Genomic DNA, 27,072 nt, shown 5'->3' with positions numbered 1-27,072 from the left:
TATCGAGGGTACCGTTATATGGGGGCTATACGATATTGTGGACCTATATAGATAATTCTCTGCCGAGGTAAAAAGTACCCATAAGGAACTCCTTGTGTGGATTTTCAGACTATTCCGTTGAAAAATGTAGGTAAAGTTATTAAAATACCGAATATCGGGAGTACCGTTATATGGGGGATATACGATATCGTGGACCTATGTAGACAATTCTCTCTCAGGGGGTAAAGTCTACTTGTGTGAATTTTCAGACAATTCCATTGAAAAATGTGACTAACATCTTCAAAATACCGAATATCACGCTACAGTCAAAACGAATTAAGATAGGGAGGTAAAATTTTGCACAGATCTCCTTTTGTGGAATTTCACACACTTCCATTGAAAAATGTGGCTAACATCATCAAAATACCGAATACCAGGGGGTACCGTTATATGGGGACTATACGATATCGTGGACCTATATAGATAATTCTCTGCCGAGGTATAAAGTACCCATAAGGAACTCCATGTGTGGATTTTCAGAAAATTCTGTTGAAAAATTTGGGTTAATTTTATATATATATATATATATATATATATATATATATATATATATATATATATATATATATATATATATATATATATATATATATGAACCCGGTGCGCTTCGCTACCCCTTTTGATGTCATATGCATTCACAATTTTATTTACGAATATATGTTGGCTAAAAAAAAAAAACAAATTTAACAAGTAAAAAAGCTGTAAGTTCGGCCGGGCCGAACTTTTAATACCCTCCACCATTTGGTACAAATTTGGCAATTTCAAAAAATTAAACCCGTTAAAAATTCTGTCAAAATCTTAAAAATACCGAATGCTTATACGACGACGTGGCAACTTTTGTCATAAATTATTAAATATTTAAATGAGAAACTTCAAGAAAAATCTGTTTATAAAGTAGCTAAAATCATCAAAATACCGAAAATGGGGGGTACCGTTATATGGGGGCTATACGAAGACTAGGACCTGCACAGACAATTTTCTGGCATGAGCTGAAGTATCCATTACGAACTTCACATGCGAAATTTGAAACAATCCCTGTAAATAATGTCGCTAAAATTATCAAAACCGTTATATGGGGGCTACCGTTATATGGGGGCTATATGACCGTTATATGGGGGCTATATGAAGACGTGGACCTACATTGCTCATTTTTTGACTTTGGATGTAGTATCCATTACGAACTTCAAATACCAAATTTGAAACGATTCCGGTAAACAATGTCGCTAAAGTCATTAAAATACCGAATATCGAGGGGTACCGTTATATGGGGGCTACACGATGACGTGGACCTGCACAGATAATTTTCTGTCTTAGGCTGTAGTATCCATTACGAACTTCAAATGCCAAATTTATAATAATTCTGGTGAATAATGTCGCTAAAATCATCAAAATACCGAATATCGGGAGGTACCGTTATATGGGGGCTATATGATAACTTGGACCTACATGGCCCATTTACGAACTTAACCTTAGCCTTCTATCTCAATTTGTTCGAAAGATAGCGTGATTACAACAGACAGACAGACAGACGAATTTTTATACGACGACGTGGGCCTGCATAGGCAACTTTTATCATAAATTATTAAATATTTAAATGAGAAACTTCAAGAAAAATCTGTTTATAAAGTAGCTAAAATCATCAAAATACCGAATATGGGGGGTACCGTTATATGGGGGCTATACGAAGACGTGGACCTGCACAGACACTTTTCTGGCATGGGCTGAAGTATCCATTACGAACTTCACATGCGAAATTTGAAACAATCCCTGTAAATAATGTCGCTAAAATCATAAAAATACCGAATATCGGGGGGTACCGTTATATGGGGGCTATATGAAGACGTGGACCTACATTTCTCATTTTTTGACTTTGGATGTAGTATTCATTACGAACTTCAAATACCAAATTTGAAACGATTCCGGTAAACAATGTCGTTAAAGTAATCAAAATACCGAATATCGGGGGTACCGTTATATGGGGGCTATATAAAGAAGTAGACCTACATGGCTCATTTTTTGGTTTAGGATGTAGTATCCATTACGAACTTCAAATACCAAATTTGAAACGATTCCGGTAAACAATGTCGCTAAAATCATCAAAATACCGAATATCGGGGGGTACCGTTATATGGGGGCTACACGATGACGTGGACCTGCACAGATAATTTTCTGTCTTAGGCTGTAGTATCCATTACGAACTTCAAATGCAAAATTTAAAATAATTCTAGTGAATAATGTCGCTAAAATCATCAAAATACCGAATATCGGGAGGTACCGTTATATGGGGGCTATATGATAACTTGGACCTACATGGCCCATTTACGAGCTTAACCTGCCTACTGGGAAAATATACATTTGTGCAAAATTTTAGCCTTCTATCTCAATTTTGTTCGAAAGATAGCGTGATTACAACAGACAGACGGACAGACAGACGGACAGACAGACAGACAGACAGACAGACATTGCTAAATCGCTGATCAAGAATATATATACTTTGTTGGGTCTGACATGAGTATTTCGAGGAGTTACAAACGGAATGACAAAATTAATATAGCCTCCATAGTATGGTGGAGGGTATAATAAAAAAAAAATATTGCACTACTTTAATGCGTAAATAAACAAAACCATTAGAGAAGCAGTATCATGACATACACACACAAAGGGTTTGTCCTTCGGATTTATTTATTTCATAGCAAATACCAAGCGTGCAGTAAACTGCAATCTTTTGAAGTTGAGTGGCATTTCTATTGCAATTAGTGAATTCGGGATAGCAACATACTTCGCCGTAATAAGCGTATTTCAAATGTTGTGTTGTTTTTTATTGTTAGCCTAAGGCGTTGATCCTGATCCGATTTAAATATAATTTTAAAAAAATTACTTTTAGACCAAATTCCGCCGCACTTTTCATATTTCATTGAAATTGGTGCGTCTAATATGTGAAATCGGCCGAGAATATATATATATATATATATATATATATATATATATATATATATATATATATATATCTCCACTTATATCCACTTGGAACTGGAGATATAGCACCAGAATCGGAGGTACCTCCCAAAAATTTAGATTTTATATGCACATATATATTGATTGGTTGAAGATACAGTCTCCAAAGTTGGAATACGTAACGAAAAAATAAGTTTGCCAAATTATTTTGTAATCTGTTCAGATTTGGATATAGCTCCCATATATATTTTCCACCGATTTCGTTCATTTGATGCCTCAAACACAATATGAATGTCCGATTCCAATAAAATTTGGAATGTGTGACGGAATTTGATCCGAAAATAAATTTGTCAAATTAAATTGGAATCGGTTCAGATTTGGATATAGCTCCCATATATATTTTCTGCCGATTTCAAGCATTTGACCTCCAAACACGCTATGTATCCCCAATTTCAATGAAATTTGAAACGTGTGATAGATTTTATCTAAAGAATTGATTTCCCAAATTATATTGAAATCGGTTCAGATTTGGATATAGCTCCCATATACATTTTCGGCCGATTTCATGTATTTGGTGGACCAAACACGATATGTATTTCCAATTGTAATGAAATTTAAAATAAGTAACGGAATTGGGAGCCAAAATGAATTTGTCAAATTTAATTGAAATCGGTTCAGATTTGGATATAGCTCCCATATATATTTTCGACGGATTTCATGTATTTGATGCACCATACACGATAAGTATGTTCGATTCCAAAGAAATTTGGAATATGTAACGGGATTTTGATTAGAAAATAAATTAGCATTAATCACCAAAATACCCAATATCGGGAGGTACCATTATATGGGGGCTGTACCAAAACGATTTAATACACATTTAAGGAAAATTTTATCAATCCACTTCATTTCGCTCGGAAGCTGGAGTGATTTCCACAGACGGACAGACATCGATAAATCGACATAGAAGTGTATGCTGATCAAGAATATATATTTTATGTGGGGTCAAAAATGTATATTTTGAGGTGTTACAAACGGAATAACAAACTTAATATACCCTCCATACTATGGTGGAAGGCATAGAAAACATTCATACGCTTTTTGACATTTCTTCATGTTATCGATATTCGTCGTTAACTCTTACTGACATTAACGAGTAAAGAAAGGCTGAAAGACTTTAGTATACCCTACACCATATTTAGTAGAGCTACCCACAACAAATAAACGTTTTTAAGGAGAATTTATGAAAAATAAATCATAACAACCATGATTATTTTTGAATGCGTATTAAGAATTTAAAGCAGTTGTAATTTAAATTCGAAAGAAACTAATATGTAAGTAACATAATATTTAAATCGAAATTTGAAGCGATTTCCGCCAAATTTGCGGTTTCATTTCTGTCTATGCCGATATTTATCGAAATCCAAAAATAACAAATCGGATGAACACAATATATGGGCGCTATAGTTATATCTTAATTTTGACATTCTTGTTTCTAGGCTTATATGCTAAATTCTATCCTATTGGGGCTTATATTACACATTTGGCGCACAATAAAGAGCAAATCGGACGAAGATATATATGGGACCTATATCTAAATTTTGACCGTTTATCCCCAATTTAAGTAGTGTTCGTCCTTTGGCCAAGCAACAGATTTGTGCAAAATTTCATCTCGATTGGGCAATAGGACGAACGGGCATGCATAATCGACACAGAATCATCACATGGAACTATGGGACTATATCACTTCTTTCTCTATGTTACAAACAAATGCACAACGGCATAATACCCTGACCACGGTGTGGTGTAGGGTATAAAAATCGATAATTATGTTTTACAGAATAAACTGATATTTTTCGTTAACAAACGATGTTGGTTCGGTAAAAAAGTTAAAGAATCGCACTACAGGTATGCTATGAGAACACCTACAGAATGAGATAAAAAACTGCAACAAAGTCAAACGCCATATTTTTTAATTATGGTCGCGTTGGAAATATGAATGAAGAAGACTTTCTATCTGACGAAATAGTTAAGCAAAGGCTATTGACAGATGAAGCGATAAGACAAAATCGTTGTGACATGGATACATTTACGACATTTGCGTTAAGTGGTGTGAAAAAGTCGAAAAAATACCTTGGTGTATGTTTCCACTGTAAGAAAAAGGTCCATAAAAAAAAGAATTACCACGTTCGTTTGCAAAATGAAAAAGCTAGTACAGCGCCAGCTTCGAAGGTAAGATAATTAAATGTAAGTCTGAAGATTTAGTATTCAAAATAGATTCTGGGCCGACGGTTCACATGTATAATGTGTTTCAATAATAGCCAAAATTTTAATGAACCCATTACCATAAAAGTTACGAAAGACACTACAAATATTTTAGCTTACAAGGAAGGTGCAACCAACGGGTATTGGAAAGATACACCAATCACAATGAAAGATGTCCTATATGCTAAAAGACATCGGGGTATATTCTGTCTGTGCCAAAGCTAACAGAAAATGGAATATGCTTTGAATTTTCTAATAATGACGCTACGTTGAAAAGGGATGGAAAAGTCATTATGACAGCTCCCAAAACAGGAAGTTTGTACGAATTGCAAATAAGAATTGAAGATAGGGAAAATTATTGAGAATGGGTAACCCTAGTGACAATTGTCTGAAAGAAATGGTTTGATATAAAATATTTGATGGTTTGGAAAATGTTAAGTCTGCATATGTTCAGGGTAAACAACGTCGTCTTCTTTTTAAAGATAGTCGTCCAAACTCCAGTAGCATTCTCGAAAGAATACATAGTAATATATGTGGAACAATTGATACGCGAACATGGGATGGTCAAAGTGATTTTGCAAGCTTCATAGATGATTAAAGCCTCTTCGCATTCTCAAATGGAAATCAGATGTATTTGAAAAATTTGTCGAATTTGAAGCAACAGCTAGATAACAGCTATAACTGTAGACCACAGCTATAACTGTAGACATTCAGCATCAACACTTTGTTAGTTATACCCCACAGCAAAACGGGGTTGCTGAAAGATTTAACAGCACTTTGGTTGAAAAAGTAAGTCTATGTTTTTAGAATCTGTTTCTCCGAAAGAATTGGGTTGAAGCATCATTAACAGCAGCATATCTTATAAATAGAAGCCCCAGCAAATCTCTTTCTGACAAAAAGACACTTGCCGAATTGTTCAAGTTCAAACCTAACATTTCAAAACTTAGAGTTTTCGGATGTAAGGCATTTGTTTGGGTTGCTAAACAGAAAAGAAAACAAGTAAAAAACCGGAAATTCGGCCGGGCCGAACTTTGAATACCCTCCACCATTTCAAACGAATTAGAAAATTTTCAAAAAAATAAAATCCATTAAAAATTCAGATAAAATCTTTAAAATACCTAATATTGGAAGGTGCCGATATATGGGGGGGGGGGGGTTAGTTTGGAAAATACGTTATTGTGGACCTAGATAGACAAATTTTTGTCTGGGGATAAAGTACTCACAAGGAACTCCTTGTGTGGGATAATTCCGTTGAAAAATGTGGCTAAAATCGTCAAAATACCTAATATCGAAGAGTTACCGTTATATTGGGGCTATACGATATCGTGGACTTATATAGATAATTATCTTACAGGGGATAAATTACTCACAAGGAACTCTTTGTGTGGAATTTCAGACAATACCATTGGAAAATGTGGCTAAAATCATCAAAATACCGAATATCAGGGGGTACCGCTGTATGGGGGCTATACGATATCGTAAACCGATGTAGCCCATCTTCGAATCTGACTTGCCTGCAGACAAAAAAAGACAGATCTGTGCAAAATTTTAGCTACCTATATTAATTCGTTTTGACTGTAGCGTGATTACAACAGACGGTCAGACGTACAGACGGACGGAAATGGCTAAATCGTCTTAGAGTTTTACACTGATCAAGAATATATATACTTTGTTGGATCTAAAATGATTATTTCGATGAGTTACAAACGGAATGACTAACTTAATATACCCTCCATACTATGTATGGTGGAGGGTATAAAAAAAGTGAATTCAAAATCACAAGAAATTGTAATGATGGGTTATGGTGTAATGGATACAGATTGTGGAATCCAAAACATAGTTATTGAAAGAGATGTTCGTTTTGTCGAAGACTGTTTTCCTTATGTGCAATAGATTCAGGAAGAAGAAAATCGCCAATTACCTATAAGATTCCGCAGCAAAGACCAAGAGGGCGGATGTGTGGAGAATATCGTTTCTGCTGAACATTTCAGTAATGATGAAAGTAATTGAGATGATGAATTGGTTTTTGCAGAAAAGTATAACGATATCCATTCTGCCTATGAAGAAACTACTAATAACGAAAATGAAGCCACGGCTACGCGATCTGAACCTCCAAACAGTGGAGCTGTTTCATTAGAGCCAAGAAAAAGCGGAAGATTAATGGCGAAATTAATAGGTTATACAACAGGAAATGCAAATTCTGCAATTTCCCATGGTTAGTGGAGCTTAAAACATATGACGAAATCATGAGGGATTCTTTTAAAGATAACTGGATGAGAGCTGTGAAGGAAGAGCTTGACTCTACTGAAGAAAATCGTGTTTGGGATTTGGTTCCACGCCCTGTCAACCATAAAGTATTAAAATGCAAATGGGTATTTCGTATCAAATAGGATGCAAATGGTAATCCCGTTCGATACACAGCCCGACTAGTAGCTTCCTTCAGAAAGCCGGAATTGACTGTGAAGAGACCAATTCAGTGGTGGCGAAATTTAGTACAATTCGGATAATATTAGCAGTGTGCGTAAAGAGACATTCACGTGTACACCAGTTTGATGTGAAAGCTGTTTTTTTTAAGGAGATTAAAAAAAGATATTTACATTGAAGTTCCTGATGGATTAAACGCTCATAAAATATGCAAGTTACGAGAGTCGCTTTATGGACTTAAACAAAGCCCAAGATGCTGGAACAAAAAATTTTACGATTTCTTGCTCCAGCTTGGCTTTTAAAATCTTTAACAGATCCGTGTCTTTTTACACTGTTTCAAAGAAATTTGGTTTTGTAATGTATTGATTGCGGGAAATGATTTGATAACAATAGAGTAAAATCGGATCTACGTATCATTCAAAATGTCGGATTGTGGACCCCTACAATATTACTTGGGAGCGATAATTGAATATGATAGAACTAAAGGCACAATGAAGCCGAATCAGAAAAATCACATTGCAAATATAATTGAAAAATTCTCAATGAAAGAGTGCAATCCTACAAAAACTCCAATGGAAAAGGCATTATTTCTTCCAATAGAAACACAAGAGTTAACGGACAAACCATATGGTTAAATACTGGGAAGCATCATTAACAGCAGCATATCTTATAAATAGAAGCCCCAGCAAATCTCTTTCTGACAAAAAGACACTGCCGAATTGTGATACAAGTTTAAGCCTAACATTTCAAAACAAAGAGTTTTTGGATGTATGGCATTTGTTTGGGTTGCTAAACAGAAAAGAAAAATACTGAACTCAAAATCACAAGAAATGGTTATGATGGGTTGTAGTGTAATGGATACAGATTGTGGAATCCAAAACATAGTTATGGCAAGAGATGTTTGTTTTGTCGAAGACTGTTTTCCTTATGTGCAACAGATTCAGGAAAAGAAAATCGCCAATTTCTTACATGAGAATCGTACATGAGCAGATTTCAAAACAGTCCAGGCGAGATACATTGGTCTACATTAAAAAGAATTTTTTGCTACATTAAAGGAACTAAAAAACTCCACATGGTTTGCCAATATAATTGTGGGGATGAAGAGATTACGGTTCGTAGATGCCGATAACAGATAGCACAGTCCGCAAATCTGTAAGCGGGTTTTTTTCAGTTATATTGTTTCGGAAGCTATTTGAATTAGAGGAATTCGTATAGAGTTCAACGTTCTATATGAGAATATACCTGTTATTATTTATGAGGACAATAAAGGATGTATTGGCATAGCGCGAAATTCTGGCAGCAAAAGATCAAAACATATTGATGTGAAGAATCACTTTATACAAAATTACATAGCCAAAGGAATCATAGAGTTCAACATATATCAACAGAGTCGCAAGTAGCAGACATGTTTACAAAATCATTGGATACAAGCAAGTTCATAAAGCTTCGAGATGAACTACAATTGAAACGTAGTGATTGAGAGTGGGTGTTGAGACACTCTGAATATTTCAATTTAAAAAAAAACTCAGTAATTTTTATATTGTTTCAATCACATACGTTTACATTTTTTGTTGAATACTTATTTTTGCAGAAAATAATTTTTCTTTACTTCAAATTTGATTCTCTTTGGTGTACATACCATTTTTCAAGTTTGTTCTCTAATTAATAAAACTTTTTAAAAAAATAAATAGCCACCGCGTTTTATCTCTGCAGGAATATTATAAGAGTGTACTTTTCTAAACATAAACGAAAATTTGTTTTCGTGATGGTTGTTGGAGTCGAGCCAAATTACCCTACCCCTACCATTATCTCTAAGACTCCATATTTTGTTGAGACCCCGAAGGAGATTTTACATGTCTTTTATCTATTAACATCTTTAGCATCATCTTTCTATTAACAAGGATACACTATAATTTATTCTAAAATTATAAAACATATGGTAAAAAGGAATTCAAATTCAGAAACAATAATTTGGGAACTAATGCTAAAAAATATAAGTCTTGACATATAAAAATTTGGAGATTAATTAAAGTTGGTTTTACAAGCTTTTTAATTGGAGGAAATCTAAGTCAAATTTAGGTATATATTTACTCCTCTAAATATGAATAAATCAGAAAACAAGTGACGAAATCATTGAGTATTATTAGAAACTAAATGATAATGCATATGAGAAATTTCTCAATTATACACAAGATGGAAAAATTGCAACCAACTTCAGACTGTTGTCATTTCTAAGCCACTCGTCCGAGAGCTGTAAAATTATTCCAGTGACAGCTTATTATATTGTTTACAAGCATACAAAAACATTTTGGTGAGAGATTTCCAGAAAAAAAAAGTTATTCGAGATGGAATCCAAGCGTTATAGTGTGATGTAATTACATTTGGTTGAAAAACCACAAGTGGCTATCGTAAGAGCACTACAGAATTTAAATGTAAATATTTTTTTTTTGTCTCGTACCATCGCTCGTTACCGTGATTCTGATAGCGTAGCCCGACGTCAAGGAAGTGGATGGAAAAAACAGCAGCATCAGCAGAAATGGTTCGAAAAGTAAAGAAGCGACTTGATCGAAACCCGCGTCGCAGTTGCCGAAAAATGGATCATGAGCTGAACATATTGAAAAATGAGCTCGAGGTAAAGCCATTGAAATTGCAAAAAGTGCAAGAACTTACACCGCAACAGAAAGAAAATAGACTCAAAAGAGCTAAAGAGTTTCTTCACTTGGCCGAAAGTGGTGAACTGCCGAATTTAGTTTTCTCCGATGAGAAAGCATTCGATGTCCAGCAGTTTGTTAACAAACAAAATGATCGTTTTTTTTTTTTGCCAAAGAGGTCAGCTGAAAATGTGCACCTTCGGTTGGCCACCAGAACTCAAGCACCGGCCATGGTGATGGTGTGGGCCGCCATAACAGACGATGGTCGCTCTCCGCTCGTATCAATCGGCCGTGGCATCAGAATAAATGCCGAATATTATCGCAAAAATATTCTGGACGGTGTAATAAAGCCAATAAACATTTTGGCCGCAGACCTTGGACATTCCAACAAGGCTCAGCACAACCTCACTCAAGTTTGTGACACTTCTTAATATTCGTCGTAGACCCCAAAAATATATTTTCATGATCAGATGGAGTCCCTTCTCTAAATTTGGATACATTATCAAAATACGTGAAGAATGCCATTGAGCAAAAAGTTTTTAAAATAAAGCTCTGCCTATTTACTCAGACATTAAGAAAGATATTGCATCTAATTTTTCGGTTACGCTTTTTTTAAAAAAATGTGTGAAAAAAGTTAACTAGAATTGCGTCGCAATTTTTCGCCCCAATAAGTTCGTAATTCGGGCCCTAGTATATTAATTATTTAATTTTACTGATACTGACATATCCCATTTTATCATGATATCTGAACAGATCACTAGACCCCACCTGATAGGAATAACAAAAAGTAACTTTTCAGTTTTTAGTATTCCTAAAGAACACCGTTTCTTTCTCTTTTACACTGAATGCTAAGTTAAGTTAATATTAGTTCTTAAGAAACATTTTTATTACTAAATTAGTGTCTTACAACCACTTATTAAAGAAAGACTTGGGATCTTTTATGAAATTAATGATCCCGGTTTACATTGGTGACACGGGCCGGATAAGTGGCGGATAATGAAGAAAGCCAAAAAAATCTCCGCATAAATGTGGTAAAATTTGCTCCAACATCGAGGAAATTCTGTCTGTTAGGCTGAAAATTTTCTTCAAGAGTAAAAAGTTACCGATCTAAGACTATAGCTGAATTTGTTCCCATACAGAGGAAATTTATCGGCCAATTAAAATGATGCTGAGTCAGAAAGAGACATCAAAAGAAGACTGTGGCGGTGGTGCACACACTTACCGAGGGGCCTTCATATCTGAGATCTTCAGACAAAAGGGATGGAGCCTACCCCCGGGAGAACGAATCGGTAAAAAACCCGCCAGAAACGAAGACGAATAAATGAATCAACAATACAGGAATCGTGTAATGAAATTGGTCACAAGATGACGGAGGAAATTTCTTTCCGATAGCACCAGTCGAGAGAAAGTTCTATGCTAAACAATTAAAAATGTGTTGCTTCTGTCTACAACAAAAGGCAGACAAAATTGTATTAGTAAAACAGCTATAAGCTACCATACGCTATTGCACGTGAACGAAGCTTTAGCGATGGAAAATAGCAAAAAAGGACCTTTGAAAGGATGACGGTTGAAGATGTTAAGAAGGATGTAATGAGTTGAATATTGGCTGTAGTTTAAAATAAAAATAGCTGTACCTAATCAATACGCCAAATTATCAGAGGAGACAAAGAGTAAATTGGACGAGTTACGAGCAACGAACATAAAGCTTGAATGTAGCCTGAAAGTTGCTGAGGATGCCAATGATGGGAAATGTTGCAGGCGTTTAATGTTAAGTTTCATCGAGATTTAAAATTTAAGGTTGATGTGAATCAACATACTCATGTCCTACAAAATCTCATACGGGAACTCAAGTGTGAATCGGTGGCTGCTGAGGAAGAGTGCATGCAGTAAGGGTTCAAACAAATCTCAAAGTAAAGTCTTCGGAGTATAAAGTCCGTGGCTTAAAAACACAAGTGACTGACATTACATCCAAACTGGACAATTAGCGAAAGGAACGCGAAGCAGTGGTAGCCGAGATGAGATAAATAGAAGGTGCAAGGCAACCTCTATTGCCTCGATATCACACAAAAATGAAAATGAAATGGCTTCAAATTTGTCACGGATTTGATTGGGAAAGTCGAGAATAGTCTGTGTGTAGCCGTGGAAATTATAGCGGCTAACCAGGAGACAGAACGTAAGTTCAAGGCTTTGAAAGTGGTAATAAGACAACTTACTAATTATTTGTCTTATAAAAAAGGGAGTATAACTTGCATATGAAACCGAACGCGACGGCTTGGCTGTAAAGCTGTAAACTGGAAGAATTGCCCACATCGTAGAAGGCAAATCGAGGCTGGCTGCAAAACGAGCTGTCAATATCAACAATTACATAATGGTTAAAGAGGTTCATAGGGAAGACCCATTTCTTCGCTTTCTCCTAAAATGTCAATTCTCTTACATATATTTAACTTTTAATATTGTATTGTATTTTAATATTTTATATTACTTTTTATAATACCGAGGCCACCTAGTGCAGATGAGAGAGATAAGGCAGGTGTCTTTTTAATAAAGTCCACATTAAATAAGAAAATGTGGGGAGGAGACCTTCGAGTCATTAGAAAACAAGTTAAAAAGCAGTAAATTCGGCCGGGTCGAACATTGAATACCTCCCAAAAGTTGGATCGAATTTGGAAATTTTCAAAAAATAAAATCCATTAAAAGTTCTGTTAAAATATTAAAAATATTGAATATAGCCGTTATATTGGGGTCTATACGACGTGAACCTAAATATGCATTGTTTGTCATAAGCCATTACCATATTCAAATTCAAAACGTGAAGTAAACGATAAATTATGTAGCTAAGATCATCAACATACCATATAGAGGGAGATGCCGTTATATCGAATCTATATGAAGACCTGGACCTACATAGACCATTCTCTGTCACAGGCTGTAGCATCCATTACGAACATAAAATACTACATCTCAAACAATTTCGGTGAGTATTGTACCTAAAATCGTCAAAATACCGAATATTGGGATGTACTGGGGCCTATACGAAGACCTGGACCTGCGTAGACAATTTTCTGTCTTAGGCTGTAGCATCCATTACGAGCTTCAAATACCAAATTTGAAAGAATTCCGGGGAATAATGTCGCTAAAATCAACAAAGTACCGAATTACGGAAGGTACCGTTATATGAGGGCTATACGAAGACGTGGACCTGCACAGAAAATTTTCTCTCATAGCCTAAAGTATCCATTACGAACTTAAAATGCCAAATTTAAAACAATTCCTGTGAAAAATGTCGCTAAAATCATCAAAATACCGAATATTGGGAGGTACCGTTATATGGAGGCTATACGAAGACGTGGATCTGCACATAAAATTTTCTGTCCTAGGGTGCAGTATCCATTACGAACTTCAAGTACCAAATTTGAAACAATTCCGGTGAATAATGTCGCTAAAATCCTCAAAATACCGAATATCGAGAGGTACCGTTATAAATATTGACAAAAAATCATGCCTGCAAAATTTTAGCCTTTTATCTGGATTCATTCGAAAGATAGCATGATTACAACAGACAGACGGACGTAGCTAAATCGACATAGAATTTTAAGCTTTGTTGGGTCTTACATGAGTTTTTCGAGGAGTTACGAACGGAATGACAAAGTAAATATATCCGCCATAGTATGGTGAAGGGTATAAAAAGATCTAATGCACATATATCAATTACAGTATGTAGTTCCTGTTAATTCACAGTAAGAGTTGACGAACTGCAATCATTATTATTTTGATAATTCATAGTTGTTTCGATTCGGCTTCCGCGGTTCTTTAAGAATAGTAAAACACTGGTTTCCACTTTTTGTCATCCCGTTTTTCATCGCTAAAATTGCAAAAGTGATTTTTTAACAAGACAAATGTTCAAGCTCCAGTTTACCGAAAGTGAATTTTTTATCTTTTCTAGTGGAATCATAAAATGGTTTGACAATTATCCAAAACTCCTCAACAGATTGTCTGAAATATGAGATGTATCATGCCTTGCACTGACGCTCTTTATCGGTAACGCAACCCAAATTAGTTTTGTACAAGTCCTTACATATCTTCTCTTAATATCTTGAAAAGTTGCACATAGGTAGATATTGAGTAAATAGGCGGCCAAAATTAAAAATACTCGTAGGTAAAAAATATTGAATTCTAAGTATAGTAAACACTTCGGAGAATTACCCCCCATTTTTTAAAAAACCACACGCCACCCCTTCCGTGACATAATAGGCACAATAGGCACATAAGAAGCGATTTCAAGTGGACACAAAATAAATACAACAAAATTCAAAGAATATGCCTTCAACACCGCGCAATTGTATGTGGAATTATACGACTGGCATCCCATGACTCCATCAATCCATAAATTACTATTACATGGGGCCACCATAATAGATAATGCACTGCTTCTAATCGACCAATTGTCGGAGGAGGCTGCAGAAGATCGTTATTAACATTTTCAGTCATACAGACAGAATTTTTCGTAAACATTTTCAAGGGAAGAATGTAACCGTGATGTTTATCAAAGATTGCTTCTTACTTCAGATCCAATCATAAGTAGTGAAAGATCGTTAAAGAAAACTTCACACAAGATGTTTTCCAGTGAAGTTATAGAACTATTAGAACCTGCCGAGCTCCGCACACAATCATGTATTGAGCACGAAGAAGTCGAGATAGAAACATCTTTGAATAAGACAATTTAATTTATTTATAATATTTATTTATTTATAATTTATGAAAATAAAATAAGTTCTTGTTATATAAAATGAGTTTATGTTATATTTTGTTGAATTAATACATATTTTTTTAGAATAATATATTTCAAAGTCATTAATGTATAAAAATATTTTTGGCCGCCTAATTTTTTCAAATCGACCACTGTGCGTCGTTTGAGGTAACTGGTGGTAATAATTTTTAGTCTAGATAAAACGGAACAACAATGAATTCGTGTTTTATTTCACTGTCAATCACTTTCAGTTTGGTTTTTAATTTAACCATAATATAATAGTAATCGTCTTAAAGACCAGAGAATTTAATTTTTAAAATGGTGTTCTATCAATTTTTTGAATTGTGTACAGCGACGAAACTCAATAGGTACGTAAAAACATAATTATCGATTTTGGAGTGACTATCAGTCAAAAGCATTGCAAGCACTACCAAAACGTCATAATCTAGTGCGGTTTAGCATTTGGCAAAACTGGTACATAATTAACTTTATTTTCACCAGAAACATATGTAAATTGAGGTAAATTAAAATCATCGAAGCAAATCAATTCTAATTCTGAAATTTCTAACTTCGAGATTTGTTTTATTAAGTCTGCATATCCAAGGCAAATTTCAACATCAGAATGTGGAGCAATATAGGAGCATGTTAAAATAATGACGTTGCTTAAGTAATTTAATTTAACGGATACAAATTCTATATTATTGTTGTCAATAGTTACTATATTGCGCTCAGAACCAATGGAGTTACGAACAGCTATCAGAAATCCCCACCATTTTTATGTAATCTGTCTCTTATATAAATTTGATATTGATCAGACAAAATCTCAGTATCACCAATATCTGCTTTTAGCCAGGTTTCAGTGAAAAGCAAGATTATGAAGTCCCAGCCAGAAGATTGCAAATAAATATGTTTAAACTTAGTATTAAGATCTCCAACGTTTTGGTAAAGTAAGGTCAAAGATTTAATTACTCTTTTTAACATAGGCAACACAGGGGGAACTGTTGAGTTTACAGTGTTAGATTTTCCATATTCACAAATTCCTTTACTAAAACACATTGAGGCCAAGATGAACTATTCAATATATTTTGAAACATGTAAGATGGAACAATTATTTTAATAGATGGATCTCTTCGAGTTCACGAGTTAAACTTAAAAATTTTATAATCATTATCGCTAAGATTCTGGTATTTTGGCTGTATATCATCAGCAATATTTTCTATAGAAGTCTTACAATGGAGTCTAGATAAAAATATACTTCTTCTGGGTGCAACTACTACCAACTTCTTGCTGTTAGTGGAAGGAGGGGGCTCAGATCAGAAATTGATGGTGATGCGCTATCTGGTACTGGTTGTACGGTAGAATACATTTCGGAAGATACAATTGTTTCTAAAGATAGAACTTCGTTTGCAGGACTTGCACATAAAGAATTTATTTTAGGTTTCGCCGACGAAAGCGCGAGTTGGTTATGAGAAGATAAGTCTTCTACAATATTGCATGGCGGAACAACAATTGGTGAATTTAGACTTATTTAGATTAAATTAAATTATTACCGTGAGCAAAAGCTGAAGCTTTCTCTCTCTCTCTCTTAGGAGAACCATCTCCGTATTCAAATTTTGCAAACATATTTTCAAATTTATTAAACTTTGATTGTACAGCATCGAAATCCTTCTTCATTTCTGATATTTCGATTTAAGCTGTCCTAAAAAGACGATAAAAATCGGCTACAAGTGACCTACAATCGATGCTAGCCCAACGAAGACCTTTTTATCTATTTGTAATGAGATGAAACTGTTTGCCATTGCAACCAACACATTTTAAACTAACATGTTTCTCGCACAACCAACATGCAATTAGATGCTCAGTTAAACTTCTTATATTACACTCTTTGTATAAACAAGCCATTGTTAAATCTATGCCTGAAAATATGCTCAAACTTATACTTGATTACATTTTTACAATAGAAATAACGGTATCAAATATAGCTGTCTAGAAACATGCTAAAGAATATAAACAATGATTATAGACAAGTGAACAGCGAAACAAAAACTAATACAACAAACGTCAGACTAAGCAAACAAGAAAGATAAACAAACAAATTGTCGCTAGTAGGAAGGCAGAAATCAATTTAGTTATCTTGAAAATAAAATAACTGGAACGAAAATTTCACACTTCACTAGTGTGCACTAAAACGATTCTTTCACCGATACAGAAAAATAATTCAACAATTTTGTACGCACAATTTGAAACAGAAAAGAAAACATCTTGATGCTACAAGTGTTGCCAAACTTCAAATTAATAAAAAATATTTTTAGCATTTCTCAGATGGTTTTGTGGATGGAAGTTATAACAACTATTATTTATTTCAATTCATTGTTTTTATACCCTCCATCATCCTATGGATGGTATATTAATTTGTCATTCCGTTTGTAACTCCTCGAAATACTCAAGTCAGACCCAACAAAGTATATATATTCTTGATCAGCATAAAATTCTAAGCGATGTCCGTCTGTCTGTCTGTACATCTGTCTGTCTGTTGTAATCACGCTATATTTCGGATGAATTGAGATAGACGGCTAAAATTTTGCACACATGTTTATTTTTCCAGTAGGCAGGGTATGTTCGTAAATGGGCCATGTAGGTCTACGTTTTAATATAGCCCCCTTACAAACAGCACCTCCCGTTATTCGGTATTTTGATAATTTTAGCGATATTATTTAATGGATTTGTTTCAAATTTGGTATTTGAAGTTCGTAATAGATACTACAGCCCAATACAGAAAGTTGTCTGTGCAGGTCCACGTCGTCGTATAGTCCCCATATAACGGTACCCCCGATATTCGGTATTTTGATGATTTTAGCGGCAAATTTGGTATCTGAAGGTTGTCATGGATACTACAGCCTATGACAGAAAATTGTGTGTGCAAGTCCAGGTCTTCCTATAGGTCCCATATAACGGTACCCCCCGATATTTGATGATTTTAGCGACATTATTTAACGGAATTGTTTTAAATTTTGGTATTCGAAGTTCGTAATGGATACTACAGCGTATGAAAAAATTTTTCTCTGCGGGTCACGTTTTGGTATAACCTCCAAGATACCTCCCTAAATTCGGTCTTTTGATGATTTTAGCTACATTATAAACAGATTTTTTATGATTTTTATGATTAGATAGTTATAGTAAAAGTTGCCTATGCAGGTTCACGTCGTCGCATAGACCCTTATATAACGGCTACATTCGGTATTTTTAAAATTTCAACAAATTTGTTAACTGTTTTTTTTTTTTTGAAAATTGCCGAATTCGTTGAAATGGTGTAGGGTATTCAAGGCTCGGCCCAGCCGAACTTACAGCTTTTTTACTTGTTTCTATTTCTTTACGGTGAACTTCATTACTATATCGGTAAATATTTAGTACTTATTAAAAACTAAAATAACGTACTAGTAACAAAAATATATATTAAAATTTAAATTTTATTTTTAAAACCAAAAAAAATATATATATAAAATTTTAGTAATACTGAAGGGAATGAGACTCTTTGTTAATATTTAGGGTCAAAGCCAGATTAAGTCCAAGCTGTCCTCTAAATATAAAATTATTTTTTATGTTTGCATGAGGTAAGAACAGTGTCAGACCACAAGTTCGCTTACGCCTAGGGTTCAATATTATTTGCCACTCTAGGCTTGGAAATAAAACCGCTTTGTATATATGAATCAAGAACGAATCAATTACAAGATGGGTTACTGCCTATATTAGTAAGTTATGATTAAAACAATATGTAAAAGAGTAACTGAGAACAATTCTTGTAATGAGTATTTGTGTTCACTCATTACAACTGTCAGTTGCTACTCTCAGTGCAAATAGCTCTACCCAATGACTACAAATGTCTTCAGTTATCAGAATCCATTTATGTCTTTGTGTAGTTCTTGGGAGTGGTTGAAGAAGGACGAAAGCCACAACTTCGAAGCGTTGATTACTGGAAACAGTACGATATACTTATTGTGGTCTTGAATTAGTCGATTTGTAACGTTGACATTCATTAGTTATTTCTGCCCTCGTGCCTTTCCCATAATATTGGAAAAGGACGAAAGCCACAACTTCAAAACGTTGATTACTGGATAAAGTGCGATTAGTGCTTGTGGTCTTGAATTAGTTGATTTGTAACGTTTACATTCATCACAACTTTTCACATAATTAGCTATTTCTGCCCTCGTGCCATTCCCATAATATTGTGGAGCAATTCGTTTGATTGTTTTTTCAATGCTGTAATGTCCCGCTAAGGGATTGACATGAAAACGCCATAGTATTTTACTGTGCATTAACTTTGGCACTACAGCTGTCCATTTCCCGTATCTTGGTTGGAAAAATATCGATATAAAATTCCATCTATCATGAGGTATCCTTTTCTAGTGTATCTAGAAATATCGTCGGTATAATTTTCAAACGAGTTAATGATTGTTTTTACTTCTTCAACCTCAAGCTGATATTTTCTCAGTGTGGCCTGGAAAGAATGTCTGCAACGATGTTTTGTCCTCCTAGAGTATACCCAAAGAGTTACAACACTGAAGCTCTAATGCCAATATGGCTAAACGACATGTAGTCGATTTTAAGCTAATAAGACACTTTAATGGTTAGTGGCCTGTGAGAACCAATATTTCTGATTCCTCAATATAAACAAGGAAGTTTGTAACTGCCAATGCTACCCTTTCTGTTGTTGAATAGTTCCGTTCTGCTTGTAGCCAAAGTCGTATTCCTTATCGCGCATAATTACTAGCGTCTTTTTTCAAAATAAATGGCTCAGAATGATTTATCTGTTGCAAGAAGCGTTTTCAATTTTAAAAAAGTTTCATTTTAAATTTCGGTCCATTTCCAGTTTTTCTTAGTTAAACTGTGTGCAAAATTCGGTTTAAAACGACGATACCATGAACACGTTTGTAAAAATGAAATGAGCTGCTTTAAATTCTTGAGGATCTGCTATTAATCCAATTTTACTTAATATATGACCTATGCATTTAACTTTAGGCTTACAAAAATTGCATTTTGCTCCATTAAGCCGCAAATTAAACGTTTTGATTCTGTCAAAGGTTTTGCGCAAGTCTTTAATATGAGATTTTATATCCGTTGAGCATATTATAATGCCATCCAAATATACTGAAATAGTTGTTTGAGAAAGATCATTTCGAAATTTATTCACAGGTCTTTGAAATGTTGCGGCTGCGTTTTTAATCCAACTGGCATTCTGTTGAAAAAGGGTGTTGTAAATGTTGTTGTTATTTTATTTTTTCTGCTCTTTAAATCTGCCAATATCCAGACTTCAAGTTGATTGTAAACATATGACATATTTTCGCTGCATTCAACAAATAATCCATTCTTGGAAGAGGGTATTTGTCTGTTGTAGTGATCGCATTTAATCGGCGATAATCTACACAAACTCGAACTTCTCCTGACATTTCGGTGATCAGGATTAGGAGAAACGTCAGTGTAGATTCTTCTTCCTGAATAATATGTTTCTTCAACATATCCGTATTTCTGTTTATAATTTTTCTTTCCTGTTTGCGGAAATATGATATAGAGGACATGATTGAATTGGTCTGTGGTTCCCTGTATCAATAAAATGTTCCTCCTCTGGAATTGGGTCTGCTTTGTCCTTAAAAACATGCTTCATTCCTTCCACTAAATTTTCTAGTTTTTTCTTTGTTTATTATCTAAAATTCTTCCTTCAATTTCTCTGAATTTAAAATCGAAAGTATTTATTCGAATCAACGACTGAAACTTTACAGTTTTACTATTTAAATTTCCTACGTTTAAGGGATTGAAACAAATTCAATTCCGTAAAATCTTGGGGAATACTTCCCTCAAAAATTCAGTTAATTCCACCTAGCGAATATTAGTGGTGTTTTATTTATTATTTGCCACTCTGTGCTTAGAAATAAAACCGCTTTGAATAAATTTAGATTTTGTTTATTATTAGGCAAGCAGTCATAGAATGTTTATTGCTGTTACTATTTATATTAGAAAGTTATGAGTAAAAAAATATGTAAAAGAGTAACTAAGACCAATTCTTATAATGAGTGAACACAAATTTTTCAAAATAACACAATAAAAGTTAGTTAAATAACCTTCAATTGCAGTGATGCACACAAATTTATGCCAAACAAGCAAATAATTCGAGAACAGCACAAAATAAATAATAAAAATATAAGGTCCGTTACTATAAATTCCGAATTTAACTAGAGCCACGAATTTAACAGAGAAAATAACATAGCTATGTTAACTTAACAGAGCTACATAAAAATTGTTTTTTCCTTAATATTTTTGATTATTAATTACTTATCGTATAAAAACGCTAACAAAATGCATTATATAATCATAATTAAATTATATTCCAAAGATTGTAAGGCAACATACACCCATTAACTCGTAGCACAATACTATGCGCCAGGACAAGTTTACACCAAACTGTGCCTTCCAGGACAATTCTGCCGGCACAATATGGGTACGTACGGAAAGCTTATGAAGTCTACTATCCATTGGCATTAACAAAATTATAGGAACGTCCGGCCAGTTCCGAGGTATATGGTGATTTCTGGAGGTATCTTTGGAACAGGATAACTCCATTGGCCAATATACCTTCCAGGACAATTCTGCCGGTACAACATAGGTACCTACAGAAAGCTTATGAAGTTTACTATCCAATGGCATTAACAAAATTATAGGAAGGTCCGGCCAGTTCCGAGGTATATGGTGATTTCAGGAGGTATCCTTGGAACAGGATAACTCCATTGGCCAATATGCCTTCCAGGACAATTCTGCCGGCACAATGTGGGTACATACGGAAAGCTTATGAAGTCTATTATCCATTGGCATTAACAAATTTATGGGAAGGTCCGGCCAGTTCCGAGGTATATGGTGATTTCTGGAGGTATCCTTGGAACAGGATAACTCCATTGGCCAATATACCTTCCAGGACAATTCTGCCGGTACAATATAGGTACCTACGGAAAGCTTATGAAGTCTACTATCCAATGGCATTAACAAAATTATAGGAAGGTCCGGCCAGTTCCGAGGTATATGGTGATTTCTGGAGGTATCCTTGGATCAGGATAACTCCATTGGCCAATATGCCTTCCAGGACAATTCTGACGGTACAATATAGGTACCTACGGAAAGCTTATGAAGTCTACTTTCCATTGGCATTAAAAAATTATAGGAAGGTCCGGCCAGTTCCGAGGTATATGGTGATTTCTGGAGGTATCCTTGGAACAGGATACCTCCATTGGCCAATATACCTTCCAGGACAATTCTGCCGGCACAATATGGGTACCTACGGAAAGTTTATGAAGTCTACTATCTACTTATGAAGTCTACTATCCGTCCGAAATGCCCAAATACCTTAGAATCTGTGTGTATGTGATGTAACACACACACTCACTTTGCTGACAGTGGCCCGGGTTCAAATCCAGATCCCAACAATTTTTTTCCACGTGTTTTTTCTTAAAGCCAATGTATAGTAGACTTCATAAGCTTTCCGTAGGTACCCATATTGTGTCGGCGGAATTGTCCTGGAAGGCATATTGGCCAATGGAGTTATCCTGTTCCAAGGATACCTCCAGAAATGACCATATACCTCGGAACTGGCCGGACGTTCCTATAATTTTGTTAATGACAATGGATAGTAGACTTCATAAGCTTTCCGTACGTACCCATATTGTGCCGGCAGAATTGTCCTGGAAGGCACAGTTTGGTGTAAACTTGTCTTGGCGCATAGTATTGTGCTACGAGTTAATGGGTGTATGTTGCCTTACAATCTGTGGAATATAATTTAATTATGATTATATAATGCATTTTGTTAGCGTTTTTATACGATAAGTAATTAATAATCAAAAATATTAAGGAAAAAACAATTTTTATGTAGCTCTGTTAAGTTAACATAGCTATGTTATTTTCTCTGTTAAATTCGTGGCTCTACTTAAATTCGGAATTTATCGTAACGGACCTAAAAATATAAGTGTAAAATAATTAAACAAACAAAACATTTACTATTTATGTTAACAGACAAATATAAACAAACAGGGGCTATAGCAATTGCTGAACCCACACGAGGAGAAATTCGACCACGTAAAAACCCCAAATTAATAATATTGATATATACCATATCAAATATTGAAACTTGATTTTTCTTTAGTATACGAAAAACTGTGTGGTTTTACATACCATTTCTAACTTTTTTCTTCAATATTATCTTTATAGGAGCCAGTCATTCAAAGAAGATGATGGAACATGGAAAGGAAATGATGATGGAAAGGTGGTAAACAATCAACCTCAAAGGGTAATGGATGACAGAAATGGTATGATGGCTCAAGCAGGATATATCGGAAGGTAGGATTTTTGTGCACATACTTATCTTAAATCAAATATTATTTTGTATTAGAAAATGTCAATAGTTATAATCACAAATGTTTGTTTTAAATAACAAAATTATCAAAATTACAATTAAAAAGTTGTAAGTTCAGCCAGACCGAACTTTTAATACCATTTACCATTTGGAAATAATTTGGCAATTGTTAAAATCTTAAAAATACCGAATGTAGCCGTTATATTAGGGTCTATACGACGACGTGGACCTGCATCGGCAACTTTTGTCATAATTCGATGAATAATGTAGCTAAGATCATCAAAATACCGAATATAGGCAGGTACAATTATATTGGGAGGTTATACCAAAACGTGGACCTGCTCAGACGATATTCTCTCATAGGCTCTAGCATGGCTCATTAAGAAAGGTTGCTCAACTTCAAGGAAAGTAAAAAAATACAACTCTGTGCTGGAGTCTTATAGTATCAAATAGATTTTAAATATGCAACAGTTTATTTTGTTTATTTGCGAAATAAGATTGGAGTTTTGGGGTTATAAAATTATCGTATTTTTTATTAAAAACAATACACACATATACACAAAATATGTATACGTTTTGACAGAATAAGGGCACCAAAAGAAAAATATTGTATTTATGTATGGAGTAGCTTTGTTTTACCTTCTGTAATTGTGCCATGGGCTGTAGTACCCATTACGAACTTCAAATACCAAATTTGAAACAATTCCGGCGAATAATGTCGCTAAAATCCCAAAAAGAATGAATATCGGGAGGAATTGAGATAAAAGGCTAAAAATTTCCACAGGCAAAGGCAGGTTAAATTCGTACATGGGTCATGTCGGTCTACATTTTCGTATAGCCTTCATATAATATGAACTCTCAATATTCGGATGATTTTTGCGACATTATAAACCGGAATTGTCTCATATTTCGTAATGGAAGATCTTAATTGGTGCTACAATCTATGACAACAAATTACTTGCCACGTCTTTGTGTACCCCACATATAATGGTACCTACCTTTTCGGTAATTTCATGATAGTAGCGACATTATTTGACGGAATTGCTATGAATTTCATATTTGAAGCTCCTATTGGGTACTACAGGCATGAACAAATACGAGGACCTACATAAGTAGTTTTAATACGAAATTTGAAAACATAGAACATTGAGAGGTACCATTACATGGGGGCTAGATAAAAACGTGAACCAACATGATCGATTTACGAACTTAACCTTCGTTCGGCAAAGTTAATATACCGTTCGTAGTAAGGTAATAATTATTTTAATTTATAAATATAAAAAAATAAAGTGAAATTCGTTTTGTGGACATAAGGAGACGGCGACTTCCACCATCACAGTTTTCCACTGTCAAAGTTACGTGTATTAAGCCAAATCAGGAGGGGTTCTGTAGTAATATGGGGTAGTGATTTCGTTGTTAAGCAAAATAATCCCATTGCTATTGTTTTTAAAACTACTAGAGGAACTATGCAAATAGAAAGGTAGTTTGACTTAAAAGGTACCATATTTAACTCTGTACTAGAGTTTTATTATGTCGAATAGACTTTTAGATCATGCATTACAATTAATAATATTTTCGAATTGAAAAGACAGAGTTGGCGTACTTTATTAAGTAAAGGAAAGTTGGCACGTTTAGCAAGGTGTATGACAGGGTGTACCTTGGTTTCAGAAAGAGCCACCAATCCTTATCAGTTCTCCTGGTTTTATGTGGAGCCATTCTCCCATATATGACAGAAACTCTTTATACCCTTGTGATCTTTTCCTTCATATAAAAAATTCTAATTTTCTCCACTGTTTTGATTTCTTTAGCAAACTAAAGTTAGCATAACCTTATAAGTTGGTTTTATACCCTCCACCATTCTACGGAGGGTATATTAATTTTGTCATTCCGTTTGTAACTCCACGAAATACTCATGTCAGACCCAACAAAGTATATATATTCTTGATCAGCTTAAAATTCTAAGTCGATTCGATGTCTGTCTGTATATTGTAATCAAGCTTTCTTTCGAACGAATTGAGATAGAAAGCTAAATTTTTGCACACATATTTATTTTGCCAGTAGGCAGGTTACGTTCGTAAATGGGTCATGTAGGTCCACTTGGGTCATATAGCCCTCATATAACGGTACCTCCCGATATTCAGTATATTGATGATTTTAGCGACATTATTGTAATCACGCTATCTTTCGAACGAATTGAGATTGAAGGCTAAATTTTCCACACATGTTCATTTTGCCAGTAGGCATGTTAAGTTCGTTTCTTATAGCCCCCATATAACGGTACCTCCCGATATTGTTTCAAATTTGGTATTTGAAGTTCGAAATAGATAATACAGGTCCACGTCGTATAGACCCCAATATAACGGCTATATTCGGCATTTTTAGGATTTTAAAAGAATTTTTAGCGGATTTTATTTTTTGAAAATTTTCAAATTTGTTCCAAATGGTGGAGGGTATTCAAAGTTCGGCCCGGCCGAACTTAAGGTCCATTAAGATAAATACCGTATTTATCTAGCGGAGACATAAACCACTATGTTAACAGAGCCATTAACAGAGCAATGTTAAACTTAACAGAGCATAAAGAAAATTGTTATTTTTTAAAAAATTATATTTTCTAATGTTTAGTCATCAAAGAATTTATTTTTTTTTTATGATAAACAACAACTATAGCTTTAATTAAAAAATTTATGAAAAGCTGTCTTGCTACGGGTACCCACTAACTTGTAGTTGCCCAATATGTGACAGGACATTGGCATTAGATAAACTACGTTTTAAAACAATTCTTCCAATTCAACATGCACATCAGTAAAAAGCTTACGAAGAGTACTATCCATTGGCATAATAAAAATTGTGGGTCAATCGGACAGATTCCGAGGTATTTGGATATTTCTGGAAAAATCCTTTGGACAGGATAATTCCATTGGCCAATATGCCTTCCAGGACAATTCTTCCAATCCGATATGCACATCAATGGAAAGCTTACGAAGAGTACTATCCATTGGCATAATAAAAATTGTGGGTCAATCCGACAGATTCCGAGGTATTTGGCTATTTCTGGAAAAATCCTTTGGACAGGATAATTCCATTGGCCAATATGCCTTCCAGGACAATTCTTCCAATCCAACATGCACATCAATGGAAAGCTTACGAAGAGTACTATCCATTGGCATAATAAAAATTGTGGGTCAATCGGACAGATTCCGAGGTATTTGGCTATTTCTGGAAAAATCCTTTGGACAGGATAATTCCATTGGCCAATATGCCTTCCAGGGCAATTCTTCCAATCCGATATGCACATCAATGGAAAGCTTACGAAGAGTACTATCCATTGGCATAATAAAAATTGTGGGTCAATCCGACAGATTCGAGGTATTTGGCTATTTCTGGAAAAATCCTTTGGACAGGATAATTCCATTGGCCAATATGCCTTCCAGGACAATTCTTCAAATACAAAATGCACATCAATGGAAAGCTTACGAAGAGTACTATCCATTGGCATAATAAAAATTGTGGGTCAATCGGACAGATTCCGAGGTATTTTGATATTTCTGGAAAAATCCTTTGGACAGGATAATTCCATTGGCCAATATGCCTTCCAGGACAAT

At 34.8% G+C, this 27,072-nt stretch overlaps 1 protein-coding gene across 1 annotated transcript in view; it reads left to right on the top strand.

Annotated features, from left to right (window-relative positions):
• Window positions 1–27,072, top strand: part of LOC101898901 (synaptosomal-associated protein 25) — a 750,023-nt gene that overhangs the window by 586,578 nt on the left and 136,373 nt on the right. Inside the window, exon 6 of the mRNA XM_059126630.1 lies at window positions 23,326–23,454. Coding sequence (XP_058982613.1) covers window positions 23,326–23,454 — 129 coding nt within the window. The remainder of the gene's footprint in view (window positions 1–23,325; window positions 23,455–27,072) is intronic.

Source organism: Musca domestica, unplaced genomic scaffold (assembly GCF_030504385.1).
Source record: "Musca domestica strain aabys unplaced genomic scaffold, Musca_domestica.polishedcontigs.V.1.1 4, whole genome shotgun sequence".
NCBI lineage: Eukaryota > Metazoa > Arthropoda > Insecta > Diptera > Muscidae > Musca > Musca domestica.
The sequence above is the reverse complement of the archived record's forward strand: the minus strand, read 5'-3'. Positions and strand labels throughout refer to the sequence as shown.